The sequence below is a fragment of the Felis catus genome, chromosome B1, assembly GCF_018350175.1.
Source record: "Felis catus isolate Fca126 chromosome B1, F.catus_Fca126_mat1.0, whole genome shotgun sequence".
Classification (NCBI taxonomy): domain Eukaryota; kingdom Metazoa; phylum Chordata; class Mammalia; order Carnivora; family Felidae; genus Felis; species Felis catus.
The window spans coordinates 113,224,645-113,242,702 of NC_058371.1; the positions used below are offsets into that span (position 1 = coordinate 113,224,645).

Consider the following 18,058-nt stretch of genomic DNA (forward strand, 5'->3'; position numbering starts at 1 on the left):
TGCACTAGAGAAGAAATTATATTCTGTTGCTTTGGGATACAGAGTTCTAAATATATCTGTCAAGTCCATCTGGACCAATGTATCATTCACGGCCATTGTTTCTTTATTGATTCTCTGTCTAGATGATCTATCCATTGTTGTAAGTGGAGTATTAAAGTCCCCTGCAATTATCACATTGTTATCAATAAGGTTGCTTATGTTTACGATTAATTGTTTTATATATTTGGGTGCTTCTGAATTCGGTGCATAAATTGTTACTCTCACTTTAGTGGGGCTTGGAGAGGAAGCAGAGATTTTTTTAAAAGCCTATGTTCAGTCTCCTATGTCTAAGCACAAGGCCAATCAGAATGGCTGCCCTGTACTTCCACTTCCATTTCTTCACTTCCCATTCCGGCCTTAACACACCAAGCTCTGGTTTCTATGTCTCACACTCAGCTCAAACTACTTCGAAAGAGTCCCAGTGATCTTTGTTCATCTAGTTCAGTGGGCTTTTTTCAGCCTTCATCCTCTGAAACTCTCTGCAGCATTAGACACATGGAGCAAAGGACCCCTCTCTCTGACTGGGAAGCAAACTTTTTTACTTGCTCCACATCTTCAGCTCCTTAAATGTAAATTCCCCTCAATGTTCTGACTTTGTTGGGCTTTTTTTCCACCATTCCGTGAATACCAGGCCCAATATGCCCCTCAAAGCAAGTTTGAGCTGGGAAAAAGGAGAAGGTTTCACCTGAAATGAAGATCAAAGTTTGAATGATTACACAGAACTGGACTTTGTACTGGCTGTTACATGACTGTTGCTGGGAGTAAAAATCTTAAATTTTTGGTTTTGGTCTAATTGAAGAATGATTGAAAAGTTATGACACTTGCCCAGATTTCTGTCCAAAGGTCAAGGAAAAATGAGACGTCAGAAAGGTTTTAATAAAGTTTACTGAAAAGCATATTAGGTAGAAAGACTTCCAGAGCTTATGCAAAATTTTTGCATGGTTTTAATTGATTGGTTTTTATTTGTTTTTATGACAGCATTTAAAGATTGTTCAATTTGTTTCTGCCCTCACTGGCTGTTACTGCAGCTGGAAAAACACTGAGAAAGAGAGGGGGACTTGTTGCTGGGGGCTGGTGAGACAGGGACAAGACACTCATCCTCTAGACAGGCCAATTAGGGGACAGAGAGAGCAATGACTTTCCACAATGCTTTCCACAATTTTTGACCCAAATGATCTGTTCCCAGCTCTCAACAGATTTCCTCTGGATTCCTGCAGGTCTAATTGGCCTCCTGCCTGTCTGATCTTATTTCTAAGATCTTCCCCAAAAGCAAATTTGCTTCCTTGCTTAAAGTGGCTCCCTCAGGACCTGCTCCCTTATCCTCCACCACCCTCTCATTCTATTCTCTAGTCTTGAACAAGCCTGGTGTTCTCTTTATTACAGTCCTACCTGAAGTGCCTGCCCACCACCCCCTCTGCCAGAGGACCAGTGCACAGCACCCTCAGACTACAGCCCAGAAAACAGGAATTTCTGTAAATGTTTTGGAGCCTCCTAGTCAGGACAGAACACTATACTAATGGCATCCCCAGCCAATATCTGTCAGAGCAATTGTCAGGTTTCCCTGTCTCTCTTTGGATTGGACAGAGAGTTTTATTCTTCTGGTCCTAGCCTTAGACCATTCTCTGGCACAGAGTGGTGCTTGCTAACCCATTTATTGAGTTAACTAATAATCTGTCTTCCAAGCTTCAGACACACACCTATATCCCTTTTCCACAAAGTATGTCCTTTAGTTGCTTCATACTCAACTGGTCCCAAACCAAATTCATAAACGCATCATTATACCTCCTTACTATCAGTCAGCTTCAAAACCTAGGACCCACCCTCAACCACTACATGGAGTAAATTGTCCAATCTCGTTGCTTTGTTTGCTTGAGTGTCTTTCCAAACCATTCTCATACTCCACTCCTGCTACCTCTCTCTTACCAGTATCCTGACCAGTGACTACCTCATTTGAAGCACACAAAACCCCATATGTCCATTAGTTGGGCCTACTCATGATTCCCTAAGTACATTCTGCACTATCCCTCCTGTCTTTTGCTAGCACCAGCTCTCTGCTAGCAGCCGTCTTTGCTTACCTTGCTCAAATGCTACCACATCCACGAGGCCTTTTTAAAATTTTTTTTTCAACGTTTATTTGTTTTTTTTTGGGACAGAGAGAGACAGAGCATGAACGGGCGAGGGGCAGAGAGAGAGGGAGACACAGAATCGGAAACAGGCTCCAGGCTCTGAGCCATCAGCCCAGAGCCTGACGCGGGGCTCGAACTCACGGACCGCGAGATCGTGACCTGGCTGAAGTCGGACGCTTAACCGACTGCGCCACCCAGGCGCCCCTCACGAGGCCTTTTTAAATCCCCCCAGAAAGACTAACTCTCTTCCACTTTGGTTCTCCAAGAGTACTGTATTGTATTTGTACCACTGTTATATCAATTACCACAGTCTTCCTTGTACCCCAGTTATTATGTGTATTTCTGTCTTATTGCCTAGATATCAAGCCCTTGGAAGACAGAGTTCATGTATGTTCATCTTGGAGAAACTTTACACACAGTAGGGGTTTAACAAATGGTTTTGCATTTATTAATAAAATTAACCAATTTCATTTAAAATTCACCAGTTCATTCCACGAGACTATATTTAGCACCAATTTTGTTAGTTTTTAACATGACTTGTGAGATTCATTGATTTCTTCAAAGACAAAATTTTATGTTGGCTTTAGGATAATAATAGCTCCATTGATTGCATACCTGTCAACCATTATATGTATATAATCTCTAATCCTTGTAATAGCCTTGCAAAATAGAAGATATTGTCCCTATTGTACAGATGCACATTCTGTGAGGGTCAGTAACTTACCCATGGGCATATAACTGTAAGTCCTCCAGCTAGGGCTAGAAGTCACCTTTGTGATTCTGTAAGCCACTATACCACATCACCCTCATCCATACTGTGGGATAGGGGAGTCTCTTTTGTTTCTTTCCTTCACTTAATCATCTTCAAAAAAGATTTTAGTTTGTTAGTGTTTGTTTTGTGTTTTACAGCTTCCTTCGACATCATACATACCTCAAAAGGATCTGCTAGACAACAAGTGCCTAATTGAAAAATACACACATCTCTCCTGCAAAAAAGTCTTCTGTCAACCATGGCAGAAATGCATCGATGGGACCTGTATCTGTAAACTCCCTTATCAGTGCCCAAAGAATGGTACCTCAGTGTGTTCAACTAATGGGAAAAGCTACCTAACTTACTGTCAGCAGAAGAGTTTTGAATGTCTTCAGCCAACGGCAAAGTTTTTAAATAGTGGAACATGCATAGCTGAAGGTAGGAAAGCCCTAGTTGAGTCTGTGATATAGGAAAGAACTTGTTTACTGTCTACTAGAAGATAATTTTGCTATGAAATGTTATGATGACAATTCAGAATTCCTCCCTAGACCCTTAATTGTAATGGGGGTGACAACTAAAGAAAATAGGGTCACCATGGGGCGCCTGGGTGGTGCAGTCGGTTAAGCGTCCGACTTCAGCCAGGTCACGATCTCGCGGTCCGTTAGTTCGAGCCCCGCGTCGGGCTCTGGGCTGATGGCTCGGAGCCTGGAGCCTGTTTCCGATTCTGTCTCTCCCTCTCTCTCTGCCCCTCCCCTGTTCATGCTCTGTCTCTCTCTGTCCCAAAAATAAATAAACGCTGAAAAAAAAAATTAAAAAAAAAAAAAAGAAAATAGGGTCACCAGAATATAGCCAGCCTTTGAGCTCACAGCACAAGGCCCTGAAGCTGGTCCTTCCCCTCAGTGCCTGTGCCACTCTGCTGCCCAGCCCTTCAAAATTATCCCCACCCTCACTTCTACTTGGCTAACAGGACTATTCCCAGAGTCATTGAGTTGGTTCAGAACGCAGTGAAAAAGTCTTTATATAAGATTGATATTGATATGGAGCTGTGCCTGTGGACCTCCAGATCAAATAATTTCTTCTAGTGTCCCTCCCACCAGCCTCTACCCCTAAGGAGCCCCAAGCCCATTGGCCCTGATCTAAGGGGAGCTCAGGCTACTGCTGACCTAGGACATACTCTAGCAAACTTGGCACTTCAGATGAAAGAGCTTGTCTACACTCCATCCAGGCTTCTAATGCACTGAGGAGGCTGTGATGCTGATACGTAGATTGCTGGAGTGGTTAAGGTTAGGAATCTCACTGTCAGTTTTAGTTGCAAGCCCCTCCACCCCACCTCGGTTATTGACAAGCTGTGTAACTGTCAGACCCCATTTTCCACCTCAGTAAAATGTGAATAACACCAGTTCCTAACTCCTAAGACTTTCATGAAGATTAAATAAAATGATGTATGTAAAAGCTCTTCATACAGTGTTTGGCACACAAAAAGAGCTCATGAAATTTTAACTAGTAGAGCAAACCTCAGCCTTATCTTCTAATATCAATTATCACAGACACTTCATTGAATTTATAGAAAAATACTCAAAACATTCCTTGTAAAGGCACCATGACATATGCCAGCACACAGTTGCCTAAATATCTGTGTGATGCTTGGCTAAGATATTGAGGCACTGTGGAGTAGGAGAAGAAAGCTCCCTATTTGACCCCATCTCTATTGCCTGTTGGGAAGGAGGGAAGCAATAATGGAGATTATTTTGTCAGTGGCAGACTTTTGTTCTCTTGAGGCATTAAATGCCTTAAATATATGAGATACCTAAATTTTTTTTTTTTACATTGCAATTATTTGTTTGGCTTACTTTTAAGAGCACAGACTTGGGAGTGAGATCAATATAGTTCCATCAGATTCCTGGCTTCCCCACTTGAGCAAGTAAGTTAACCTCATGTACAAAAGTGGAGGCATTTAGGTTCCTCATGTAAAAATATCATTGTAGTCTTCACAGGGTTGTTGTGAGGATTTCATAATAGTCTGTATAACTGGGTAGTATAGCCACTGATACATAATAGACCCTGGTAAAACAATTACAGACTATTATTTACTAAAATCTTCATGGTGTTCAAAGTTAATTTGAAATTACATTTTTTGTTTATTTTAAAGGCTTTTAATCAAGAGGAGAAAAGGTGAATGCCTAAATATTGCTCATTCTTTTGTGTGTGGGTGTGTGTGTGTTTTTAATTTTAGGACAATTTAGTGTTTCCTTAAAGTATGGAACTACCACTTCTGAGGGAATTGTTGAAGTAAAACTTGTAGACCAAGATAAGAAAATGTTCATATGTAAAAAAGCCTGGAGCATAGTGGAGGCTAATGTGGCCTGTCTTGAACTTGGATTTCAACAGTAAGTGCTTGTGCCAGTGGATTTTCCCAGGGTTGGTTTGGTCTTATTGTTCCAATTATTTGTTTTTTGATTACCCAATCTTTCTGTGCCTTAATTTCCTCATATGTGACCTGAGAGTATGAACTACCTGTCTCACAGCATTGTTATGAGGATTAGATATGTTCATGTCTGACTAGCACTTAGAACACTGCTGAACACAGATCACCTGTAAGTTTGTTGGAAGTTTCTGGATACGAATCTTTTGCAGTTTCAGATAGCTATAAACATGTTCATTACTGTATATCTCTACTTGTCTATAATTATCCCCACTTTTTCATACCTAGTATTGTTTATCTATGTCTTCTCTCTCTTTTTCTTGGTCAACCTTGAAGAGATTTGTCTATTTGATAGTGGTTTTTATTTGTATATCTTATACATAAATTGTCTCTTGTTACTTTACTCTCACTTCATTAACTTTTGTTGTTATCTTTGGCTCTCTCTCTCTTCTGTTCTCTATTGTATTTTCCTAATTCCTTGAGTTAAATGCTTAACTCCTAAATTTTCAATTTTTCTTATTTTCTAATATAAGCATTTAAGGTACAAATTTCTCTCTAGGTAATGCATCATCTGCATGCCATTAGCCTCAGTGGCATACAATAAAAGTGGTATTTTATTTATTGTTCAGTTTGAAATATTTTCAGGTTTTCAGTATAATTCCTCTTTGATTTAGAAGTTTCTTTTTTACTTTTGTAATGAATATATATATTTGCTTTTAGTTAACTTTTTGTTATAGATTTCCTATTTAATTGTATTGTTGTAAGAGAATGGTTCCTATATGATAATTGTTTAAATATTTGTTGACACTTGCTTTGTGCTGAGTATATTTTAAATGTTTCAGGGGCAGGGTTCTAGATAATAAGTATGTTATCCATTAAAATAAGCAAGCTCATAACTGCTTTGTTCAAATCTTTTCCTATTTACTTACTTGCAAGCTTTCTATGTCTTTATCTTTTAAATGTGTCCCTTATAAACAGCACATATCTAGATTTTTTTTAATCCAATATGACAATAACTGTCTGAATAGTTTAGTCCATTTACATTATTGTGATTATTTACATTGTTGAATTTATTTTCCCTTATTTTATAATTATTATTTAACCTGCTTTTTCTGTGTGCTTTCTTCCTTTTCTAACTTCTACTGGGTTAATAAAGTTGTTGTGTTTTTTCATTCTCCCCTCTCTTCCCCATCTACTTGGTTTGTAAACTATACACACATTTATACCACGAATCCTTAACTTAGGAATTCCTCACCCTCTTCAGGAATAATACAAAGAATTCATTATTTCTATCAAGGTTCCAGGATTTAGTTCCACATTATTTTTATATATTCCTGCAGTTAATTGTTATCATTATATAAGCAATTATAATACATACTGTCATTATATAATTATATATATCATATATAATATATAAAATATATAAATATTTGCTTATATATAATTATTATATAGTTTATATATTATATATGATATATACAATATATCATGTATATATTTGTATATCATATATACATCATATATATACACGTATACATATATATATACATTTATATATATGATATATGATATTATATACACACATATACTGTGCTTATTCAGATGTACTTCATGTTTACCAACATCTTGGTTTGTTACTGCTTTTTGCATCTCTCAACATTATGCTGAATTCAGTTTCCTTCTTTCTAAACCATATCTGCTAGAAGTTCATTAGTGAGAGTATCTTATCATTAAATTGAGCCACAGAATATTTGTAATTTTTGACAGTTTGTGACCTACAACCTATAAGTCAACATAATGGGAAACTCTCTCAGTCTTTGATCTCCCAGTATTTTGCTTTTATCATATTTTGTATAAGCTCATGGACAGACTTCTCTTATTTTAGCCAGTGGATATTTCCCTTACTTCTTTAAGAGCTCATTGAAGCCATTTATTATATTTTATCTAGTACTTTTGGATAGTTTTAGAATGAGAGATTTTTTTCAAATTATATACCTCTGAGATTGCCCCAATAGCTCTCATTTGTTCTCTCTCATATTTTGATGCTGCTTGGCAGTTTTATGACTCTTGTATCGTCATTATGGATCTTAAATCATTAAAAATACCTCCCTGTTTCCTTTAAGCTTATTTATTTATTTTGAGAGAGAGAGAGAGAGAGAGAGAGAGAGAGAGAGAGAGAGAGAGAATGAGCAGGAGAGGGGCAGAGAGAGAGGGAGAGAGGGAATCCAAAGCAGGCTCTGCGCTATCAGCACAGAGCCTGATGCAGGGCTCAGACCCACAAACCATGAGATCATGACCTGATCTTAAATCAAGAGTCAGACGCTTAACTGACTGAGCCACCCAGTCACTCCCTGACTTTCATTCTAATTGATCTTATATTTATATTGCCCTTATTGCTTTATTATTGTTTATATTTACCCGATGCATCTTTGCTCAACTTTTTATTTATAACACCATTTTCCTCATTTCCTTCTAAAGAGAAGCAGGGAACAATTGAATGTTCTGGAAGAATAGTTTACTATAACTCATCACCTCTAGGATATTGAGTCATAGAGGTAGCCTCTTACCTGCACAAATTCTGAACAAATTAGAAAGTCCAAGCAATGGTATATAGGTGCCAAAAATCACCTTAATACTGTCAAGGCTGAATTGAGGATATAGCTTAATGTAAAAACAAAATGAACCTGCTAGAATTGAACCATGTTAACCTCCCAAGTTCTAAGCAATAATAGGGCTAACCAGGTAAGCCTTCTAGCATGAGGCAGGTGAAGAGGCCCCCAAAAGGAAAGATGGAAAACATGAGCTACTTGTCTGATTTATAATTCCAAAATTCTCTGGTCAATTATCCTACTCCTTTTCCTTGAGCAAAAAGGAATTAAGAGATGAAGAGAGGCCAAGAATGATACATCTTAGGTTGGAAGGAAACATCAGGAGTGTGGAAGGATTCCTCTTTAACAAGAAACAGGAGGGGAAACAAATATTTGCTGAGTGCTTACCAGGTTTGAACTTTGGCTAGTCAGTTTAAATTGATTGTTTTAATTAATCTTTATAAAACTTGCTGAGATTGTCATATTCTCTTTTACAAGTGAAGATACTGAGCCTCGGAGAATTTAAGCATCTTGCTCAATGTATCTTATGTAGAAAATTAGAGGAAATTACTTTAGTTCCTTACCTCCTATAGTGAGGTTATAAGTGCAAAGTACAAATTATTCTACCTTAATGTTTCATTTATTCTATTTGCAGAGGTGCTTTGGAGGCTCAAAAAAGTTTTGAAGTTCCTGAAGATCTCCATATAAATTCTACCGAATGTCTGCATGTGCATTGTCGAGGATTAGAAACTAGTTTGGCTGAATGCACTTTTATTAAGAGAAGAACTAAAAATTACCAGGATTTAGCTGGTGTGGTATGTTACACACAGAATACAGGTTGGTAGAGTGCTTGCCTGAAACCTCAAAACTTCCTTTAGAATTGTTTATTCCATACCATGACTGTAGTAAACAGATGATGGATACTCAGTTGTAGCAATAGAGGCAAAATCATTTTGGAGGCTTTAGAGCCTAAACTGGTGCTTTTCCTGTGTACTCAAATACTCCTATATAGGAAGCAAAGTTGCCTGACTCCTCTTTGCTTCCTGAAACATCTGGATTAAAGTTAATATAACAAACCTAAGTAAGTCAAACGTCAGAAGAAACCTCATCTTCTTTGAGAGGTCCAGCCTACACACTTCAAAATGCCTTTAAAATATTTAAGTGACCACATCTATGCCTCAGTCTCAAGGCAGTCACTGCCACTTTTCTCTTCCATCCTGACATTGGAATATTTTAGTATTATGTATGGTTTAAAGACTAAAGGCTTTTTTTGGTGCTAAAAAAAGAAAAGAAAAGAAAAGAAAAGAAAAAAAGGACTATCAAAGTGTAAATGGCACTGCCCAAGCAAGTCATGAGATGGAAGTGAGGATTCATGGAACAGCATTAAAGGAATGGGTGAACACCAGTGCTTGCTGATGTTAGCGAGGGCTCTTGATCCCTGGGCCTCCTTCTCCAATGCCAGTGAGTACAGACCTCCACCATTAATACTGATTTTCAGAGATAATGAAAGGGCCTCCATAAACTCACTCTGACATTTATTTTCTTTATTTACCATATATATATTATGTTGATGCTACCAATACATTAAATCCTTTTTTATTTGATGCCCGACTTTTATCTTAAAGTCCCCATTATGCCAAGTGTGATAAAGATGTCACCTAGAACTCCATAAATAAATTTCACAAAGATCATTCCTAATTTACAGTTTCTTCAGCAAATGACTCCTTTCGTTGTGTGAATGGGAAATATATTCCTCAAAAGAAAACCTGTAATGGTGTCAATGACTGTGGAGACCAAAGTGATGAGCTGTGCTGTAAAGGTAGTAGGAGAAACTTTACTTTTGAATTTAAGATTCTATCCTACTCAACTTTAAGTAAGAAAAAATAAAAATAAAAACCTCTTCTATTTATGTTTCATAGGATGCCGAGGCAAAAGTTTCCTTTGTAAATCCGGTGTTTGTATTCCAAATAAGTATAAGTGCAATGGTGAGCTGGACTGCATTACAGGAGAAGATGAAATTGGTTGTAAAGGTAATTGAAAGTTTTGTGGTTACACTTTTCCATTATTTGATCCAGGGATTCTGCAACTTCCTTTTAGGTATATTTTAATCTTAAGTGAGTATAGACGAGTGTTAGCAGTAAGGGTACTACTGAGAGTGGGCATGTGAAGAACTATGGAATGTTCTTCTCTCATGTTTTCATTTATTAAATATTTATTGGTTATTTCAGAACTTTTTATTAGAAAAGTTCTCACATAACAAAAATCGACAGATTATTAGAATGAACCAATATGTGCCTATCTCTCAGCTTCAACAATTACCAGTATTTTGCCAGTCTTGTTCAGCTTGAGTATTTTAAAGCACATTTGAGATATTATGTCACTTCACTATATACATCTCTAATGATACACTTTACACATACATAATATACTCTCATTAGTACACGTAAAAATAATAATATCCTAACACTGCTTAATAACAGCCCATGTTCATGTTTTCCCAACTGTCTCAAAAATGTCTTTTTAGAACAATGTGTTTGAATCAGGGTCCAAAAGAATCTAACATTGTGTTTGATTATTAAATTTTTAAAGTCTCTTTTATTCTTTAAGAGTTAACTCACCTGGAAACACAACGATCCATTATCTTCGGGACACAGCAAAAGCAGTCCTAGGAGGGATGTTTATACCAATACAAGCCTATCTCAAGAAAGAAGAAAAATCCCAAATAAACAATCTAACATTAAACCTAAAGAAACTAGAAAAGGAAGGGAAAAAAATCCCAAAGATAGTAAAAGGAAGGAAATATAAGGATTAGAACAGAAATGAATGATATAGAGACTAAAGAAAAAAAAATAGAAAATGCCAATGAAACCAAGTGTTGTTTGTTTGAAAAGATAAACAAAATTGATAAATCCGGCCAGGGTCATTGAGAAAAAAAGAAAGAGGAGTCAAATAAATAAAATCAGAAATGAAAAAGGAGAAGTAACTGGCACCACAGAAATACAAAAGCTTTTATAAGAGGCTATTATGAAAATGATAGGCAACAAACTGTACAATTTAAAAGAAATTGATACATTCTTAGAAACATGCAATGTTCCAAAACTGAATCAGGAAGAAATAGAAAATCTGGACAGACTGATTACTAGTAATGTAAAGAACGGGTAATCATAAATAGTCCCAACAAACAAAGTTTCAGGACCAAATAGTTTCACAGGTTAATTCTACCAAACATTTAAAGAAGAGTTAATACCTATTCTCAAACTATTTCAAAAAATAGAAGAGGAAGGAAAACTTCCAAGTTTGTTCCATAAAGCCGGCATTACCCTGATACCAAAACCAGACAGACACTACCAAAAAAAGGAAACTACACATCAATATCCCTAAAGAACACAGATGCAAAAATCCTCAACAAAATATTAATAAACCAAATTCAACAAAACATTAAAAGAATCATTCATGATCAAGTGAGATTTATTCCAAGGATGCAAGAATGATTCAATGTCCTCAAATCAATCAATGTGATGCATCACATTAACAAAACAAAGGATAAAAACATATAATCATCACAATAGATCAAAATAAGAATTTGCCAAAATTCAGTATCCATTCATGATAAAAACTCTCAACAAGGTGGGTTTAGAGGGAACATACCTCAACATAATAAAGGCCATATATGACAAACCCACGACTAACATCATACTCAATGGTGAAAAGCTGAAAGCTTTTCCTCTAAGATCAGGAATAAGACAAAGATGTCCACTCTTGCCACTTCTGTTCAGCATAGTACTTAAGTCCTAGCCCTAACCATCAGACAAGGAAGGAAGGGAGGGAGGGAGGGAGGGAGGAAGGGAGGGCATCCTAATTTGTATGGAAAAAACAAAACTGTCAAACTTTGCAAATGACATGATACTTTACATAGGAAACCCTAAAGACTACCAAAAACCTATTAGAGCTAATAAATGAATTCACTAAAATTGCAGAATACAGAGTTAACATTCAGATATCAGTTGTGTTTCTATATACTAATAATAAACTACCAGAAAAAGAAATTAAGATAATAATCCCACTTACAATTACACCAAGAAGAATAAAATACCTAGAAGTATTTATTTTATTAACCAAGGAGGTGAAAGATTTATACTCTGAAAACGATATGACATTGATGAAAGAAACTGGAAGTGACACAAATAAATGGAAAGATATACCATATTTGTGGACTGGAAGAATAAATATTGTTAAACTGTCCATACCCAAAGCAATCTACAGATTTAATGCAACCCCTATCTAAATATCAATAGTATTTTTCACAGAACTAGAGCAAAGAATCCTAAAATTTTTATGGAACCACAAAAGACCCTGAACAACCAAGCAATCTTGAAAAGAACAAAGCTGGGGGTATCACAATCCTAGATTTCAAGATATACTACAAGCCTATAGTAATCAAAACAGTATGGTACTGGCACAAAAAGACACATAGATCAATAATAGAACAGGATACAAAGCCCAGAAATAAATTGATGCTTACATGGTAAATTAATCTACAACAAAGGCGGCAAGAATATACAATCTGGAAAAGACAGTCTCTTCAATAAATGGTGTTGGGAAAGCTGGCCATGTACATTTAAAAAAATGAAATTGGACCACTTTCTTACACCATACATAAAAATAAACTCAAAATAGACTAGAGAATTAAAAACCTAAATGTGAGACCTGAAACCAGAAGACTACTAAAAGAGAACATAGGCAGTAATCTCTTAGACGTCAGCCTTAGCAACATTTTTCCAGATTTGTCTCCTCAGGCAAGGGAAATAAAAGCAAAAATAAACTACTGGGACTACAACAAAATAAACCATCAGCAAAACAAAAAGACAACCTACCAAATGGGAGAAGATACTTGTGAATAATATATCTGATAAGGGGTTAATATCCAAAATATAAAAACTTATACAACTCAATGCACAAAAAAACCAAATTGTTTGATTAAAAAATAGGTAGAGGACCTGAATAGACATTTGTCCAAAGACCTGTAGATGGCCAACAGACACATCCCTAATCAGCAGGGAAATACAAATTAAAACCACAATGAGATATCACCTCACATCAGTCAGCATACCTAGTATCAAAAAGACAAGAAATAACAAGTATTAGTGCGGAAGTGGAGAAAGGGAACCCTTGTGCACTATTGGTGGGAATGTAAATTGCTGCAGCCATTATGGAAAACATGGAGGTTTCTCAAAAAAAATTACACACACACACGCACACACCACTACCCTATGATCCATCAATTCCACTACTGAGTATTTACCCAAAGGAAACAAAAACAATTCAAAAAAGATGTATGCATCTCTATATTTATTGCAGCATTATTTACAATAGCCAAGATATGGAAGCAACCTAAATGTCCATTGACAGATGAATGGATAAAGATGTGATACACACACACACACACACACACACACACACACACACCAGAATATTACTTGAGTCCTAAAAAAGAATGACTTCTTGCCATTTGCAACATTCATAAACCTAGAGAGAATTATGCTAAGTGAAATAAGTCAGACAGAGAAAGATAGATACCATATGATTTCACTTATATGTGGAATCTAAAAAACAAACTAAAGAACTAACAAAAACAGAAGCAGATACATAAATACAGAGAAAAACTGGTGGTTTCCAGACTGCAGAGGTGGGGAGGATGGACGAATTAGGTGAAGGAGATTAAGAAGTACAAACTTCCAGGGGCGCTTGGGTGCTCCGTTGGTTAAGCAACCAACTCTTGATTTCAGCTCAGGTCATGATCTCGTGGTTCTTGAGATCAAGCACAGTACCTGTTTGGGATTCTCTCTCTCTCTCTGCCCTTCTCCTGCACTCTCTCAAAATAAATAAGCTTTAAAAAAAAGTATAAACTTCCAGTTACAAATAAGTCATGGGCTGAAAAGTATAGCATAGAGAATACAGTGCATAATACTGTAATGTTGTATGATGACAGATAGTAATCACATTTATTGTGGTCAGCATTGCATAATGTATAGAATTGTTGAATCACTTGATCATACACCTGAAACTAATATAACACTATGTCAACTATACTTCAATTAAAGAAAAAGTTACCTACCCATCCACCACCAATTTTTCTCATGCCACTGATTTTTTAGAGACACTTGGTCATTTGCCTCAGGATGTTCCTTATTCTGGATTTTTAGAGACTTCATTAGATACAAAGTTCAATATTTTAGGCAAGAATTCTTGATGGGTGGTGCTATGTCCTTTTTATTACATATAAAGTTATGTTGTCTAGGTATCCCACAACTAGTGACACTAAGATTGATCACTGGACCAGCTTGATATTTCCTTTACAAAATTCCCCCACAACCTTTCATCTTAATGGTCCTTAGTAGCCTGTGTGATTGTTGACTAGATTCCTTTGTCAATAGGAACTATAAAATGGTGATTTCTAATTCAGCATTCTTTCTGCATTTATTTACTAGTTTTCTATAGAGAAGAATTTTCCTTCATCAACTATTTTGTTTCCATGAAATGCAATTCATAATAAAAAGGAAGAATAGTGTTTAATTCTTTCCCTTTATTTACCAAGTTTCAAAGCAATGAGTTAATGCTCTTTGTTTTTTTGGTGCTCGTTGGAAAACCTCTGATGGTAAAAAATATTTGCTAGGTACCTACTCTGTGTCACACAGATTGACTTCTTGCTTACATCAATGCTTTCTGGAGGAAAAGTTTATGGAAGTTATTATACTCATTCATTTACTCAGTGAATATTTATTAAGTTCTTACTAAACAGTGCCATACCCTGCTTTAGGTACTGGGGTTGCAGTAATGAATAACATGTCAGAAATCCCTGCCCCATCATAGATCTTACATTCTAGTGGTGGAAGAGAGACAATAAACAAGAGAAATATGTAAGATATGTAGGAAAATAATAAGTATAAGCAGAAAAATAAAGCGAGGAGGGAGGATATAAAATGTCAGGGGTACGTTCTGAAATTTTAGGTAAGGTAGTCTGGAGAGGCTCACTCACTGAGGTTACTTTTAGGTAAAGAGCTGGAGGAAAGGATGGAGCCAGCCATGCAGATGTCTGTGGAAGAGTGTTCTAGGCAGAGGCACCAACCAGTGCAGTGTTCATAAGAGAGCAACTTTCCAGGATATTTGAGGAGCAAGCAGCAAGGAGGCTAATGGGGCATGTGTCACAGGTGCTGGTAGTGAGAGGTTAAAGAATAAATGGTTGGGGCACCTGGGTGGCTCAGTCAGTTAAGCATCTGACTTTGGCTGAGGTCATGATCTCAAGGTTTGAGTTCAATCCCCACATCGGGCTCTGTGCCGACGGCTTAGACCCTGGAGCCTGGTTTAGATTCTGTGTCTCCCTCTATCTCTCCGCTCCTCCCCCACTCACACTCTGTCTCTCTGTCCCTCTCTCTTAAAAATAAATAAACATTAAATTAAAAAAAAAAAAGAGCGAATAGTTGGAGAGGTTGGACAGATGGTTGGGGTGGGTGGAGGGAGACAAGGGCAGATAGTCAAGCCTGGTAGTAAGGGAAATAGGGAACTTAAAGCAGAGGCACCACATGATTTGACTTACATTTAATTTTATTTTTTATAATTTTTTAATGTTATTTATTTTGAGAGAGACAGAGACAGAGCACAAGCAGGGAAGAGGCAAAGAGAGAGGGAAACACAGAATCTGAAGCAGCTTCCAGGCTCTGAGCTGTCAGCACAGAGCCCGACACAGGGTTTGAACTCATGAGCTGTGAGATCATGACCTGAGCCAAAGTTGGACACTCAACTGACTGAGCTACCTGGGCGCCCCTGACTTGCAGTTGAAATCAAGATTACTCTGGCTGCTGTGTGGCGACTAGGCTGTATAAGGGCAAGGGGAGAAGCAGGGAGGCCAGTTAGGAAGCCACGCAGTCATCCAGGGAAGAGATGATAGTGATAAGAATAAGTTGGTAGGGAGGGGAATGGTGAGAAGCAGTCACGTTCTGGATGTATTTTGAAGCTGGAGCCAGAAGGATTGACCAGTAGTTAGATGGAGGCATGAGAAGAAATGAGCAGTTAAGGGTGACTCCAGGGGTGTGGGCCTGAGAACTGGAAAAATGGAGCTGCTTTCAACAAAGATGGGGAAGACTGTGAGAGCAGTAGGCATGCTTGTATCTGCTTCATTTATGAAATTTATCCAGTGGTGTGCTGGTAGATGCTGGTAAATTGGCTTTGGAGAGGGAGAGGAAATCCCTGATTTGTAGCTTTTGCTAATTCCTGTGGTGTGATTACTCCCACCATGGGTGATTTCAAGCCAAATTTATATGATGCCACAGAACACAAACTAGGAAGTGGTGCCCTAGTCTCTGATGTGGTGATAGACCCCCCTGTCAGGACACCACTGTTAACTGTTTATTGTAGTTTTTTGTACCTATCTTCCCTTCCCCTCCCTTGTCAACAGTAAACCCCTTGAAAACAGAATCTGTTTTTATATTCCAAATATGCCTTATAAATAAGCATTAAATAAATGTTGGAGATATGTATGGATACATGAATTAATAATAATTCTTTTTTGGCATTGCTTGGTATTATTTGAGTTTACTGAAGACTTATTTAATTCCCCATTGACATCAGTTCTTAAATGTAAAAACACACGGTTTTAGGATTTCAAATCATATTATTTCTTTTGATGCTTATATAAGCAGTTGAGCAATGTACTTTATGTTCATTAAATGTAGCTATAATCTTAGTAAAAAGAGGAAAGAAATAAATTTTAAAACATTTTTCAGGGAGAACGGGAAGCCATTGACTCTTGCCAGTGAAGATGGACAGTTTTTTCCCTCCCAGTTTTATTGAGATAGAATTAACATACAATGCTGTTTATGTTTAGGTGAACGGCGTATTGATCTGACACATGTATCAGGAGATGATGACCACAGTAAGTTTAGTTAACATCCATCTCATCATAGAGTTAACAATTCTTTTTTCTTTGTGATAAGAGATTTACTCATGAAACAACTTTCAAGTATACCGTACAGCAATGTTAACTATAGTCACCATGCTGTACATTACATCTCCAGCGTGCACTTATCTGGAAGTTTGTACCTTTTGATCACCTTCACCTAATTCCCTACCTCACCCTCTGCCTCTAGTAACCACAGATCTGATCTCTTTTTCTATGAGTTTGTTTTGTTAGATTCCACATATGGGTGAGATCATGTATTTGTCTTTCTCTGAAGCTCTACAGTTCAATTTCACTTTTCAGTATAATACTACTTGGGGTTTCTTCTCCTTCTCCTCCTCTTCTGCCCCTTTTCCCTCCTCCTCCTCTTTCTTCTCCTGATTCAAAACTCTAAAGTTTAAGGTCATCCGTGCTCATGGATTGGAAGAACAAATATTGTCAAAATGTCAATACTACCCAAAGCTATCTACACATTCAATGCAATCCCAATCAAAATTGCACCAGCATTCTTCTCAAAGCTAGAACAAGCAATCCTAAAATTCATATGGAACCACAAAAGGCCCTGAATAGCCAAAGTAATTTTGAAGAAGAAGACCAAAGCAGGAGGCATCACAATCCCAGACTTTAGCCTCTACTACAAAGCTGTCATCATCAAGACAGCATGGTATTGGCACAAAAACAGACACATAGACCAATGGAATAGAATAGAAACCCCAGAACTAGACCCACAAACGTATGGCCAACTAATCTTTGACAAAGCAGGAAAGAACATCCAATGGAAAAAAGACAGTTTCTTTAACAAATAGTGCTGGGAGAACTGGACAGAAACATGCAGAAGATTGAAACTAGACCACTTTCTCACACCATTCACAAAAATAAACTCCAAATGGATAAAGGACCTGAATGTGAGACAGGAAACCATCAAAACCTTAGAGGAGAAAGCAGGAAAAGACCTTTCTGACCTCAGCCGTAGCAATTTCTTACTTGACACATCCCCAAAGGCAAGGGAATTAAAAGCAAAAGTGAATTACTGGGACCTTATGAAGATAAAAAGCTTCTGCACAGCAAAGGAAACAACCAACAAAACTAAAAGGCAACCAACGGAATGGGAAAAGATATTTGCAAATGACATATCGGACAAAGGGCTAGTATCCAAAATCTATAAAGAGCTCACCAAAC

General features: G+C 37.3%; 1 protein-coding gene across 5 annotated transcripts in view; it reads left to right on the plus strand.

Annotated features, from left to right (window-relative positions):
- Nucleotides 1-18,058, plus strand: part of CFI (complement factor I) — a 57,796-nt gene that overhangs the window by 22,752 nt on the left and 16,986 nt on the right. For 3 of the 5 annotated variants that reach the window (XM_019829089.2, XM_045056008.1, XM_006930915.5), the window contains exons 3-8: nt 3,075-3,354; nt 5,150-5,303; nt 8,582-8,763; nt 9,632-9,745; nt 9,846-9,956; nt 16,808-16,855. In XM_019829089.2, the coding sequence (XP_019684648.2) occupies nt 3,075-3,354; nt 5,150-5,303; nt 8,582-8,763; nt 9,632-9,745; nt 9,846-9,956; nt 16,808-16,855 (889 nt within the window). Of the gene's footprint in view, nt 1-3,074; nt 3,355-5,149; nt 5,304-8,581; nt 8,764-8,804; nt 9,388-9,631; nt 9,746-9,845; nt 9,957-16,807; nt 16,856-18,058 lie in introns of those variants that run through there. The other 2 variants (XM_011281710.4, XM_045056009.1) reach the window with 2 other exon arrangements.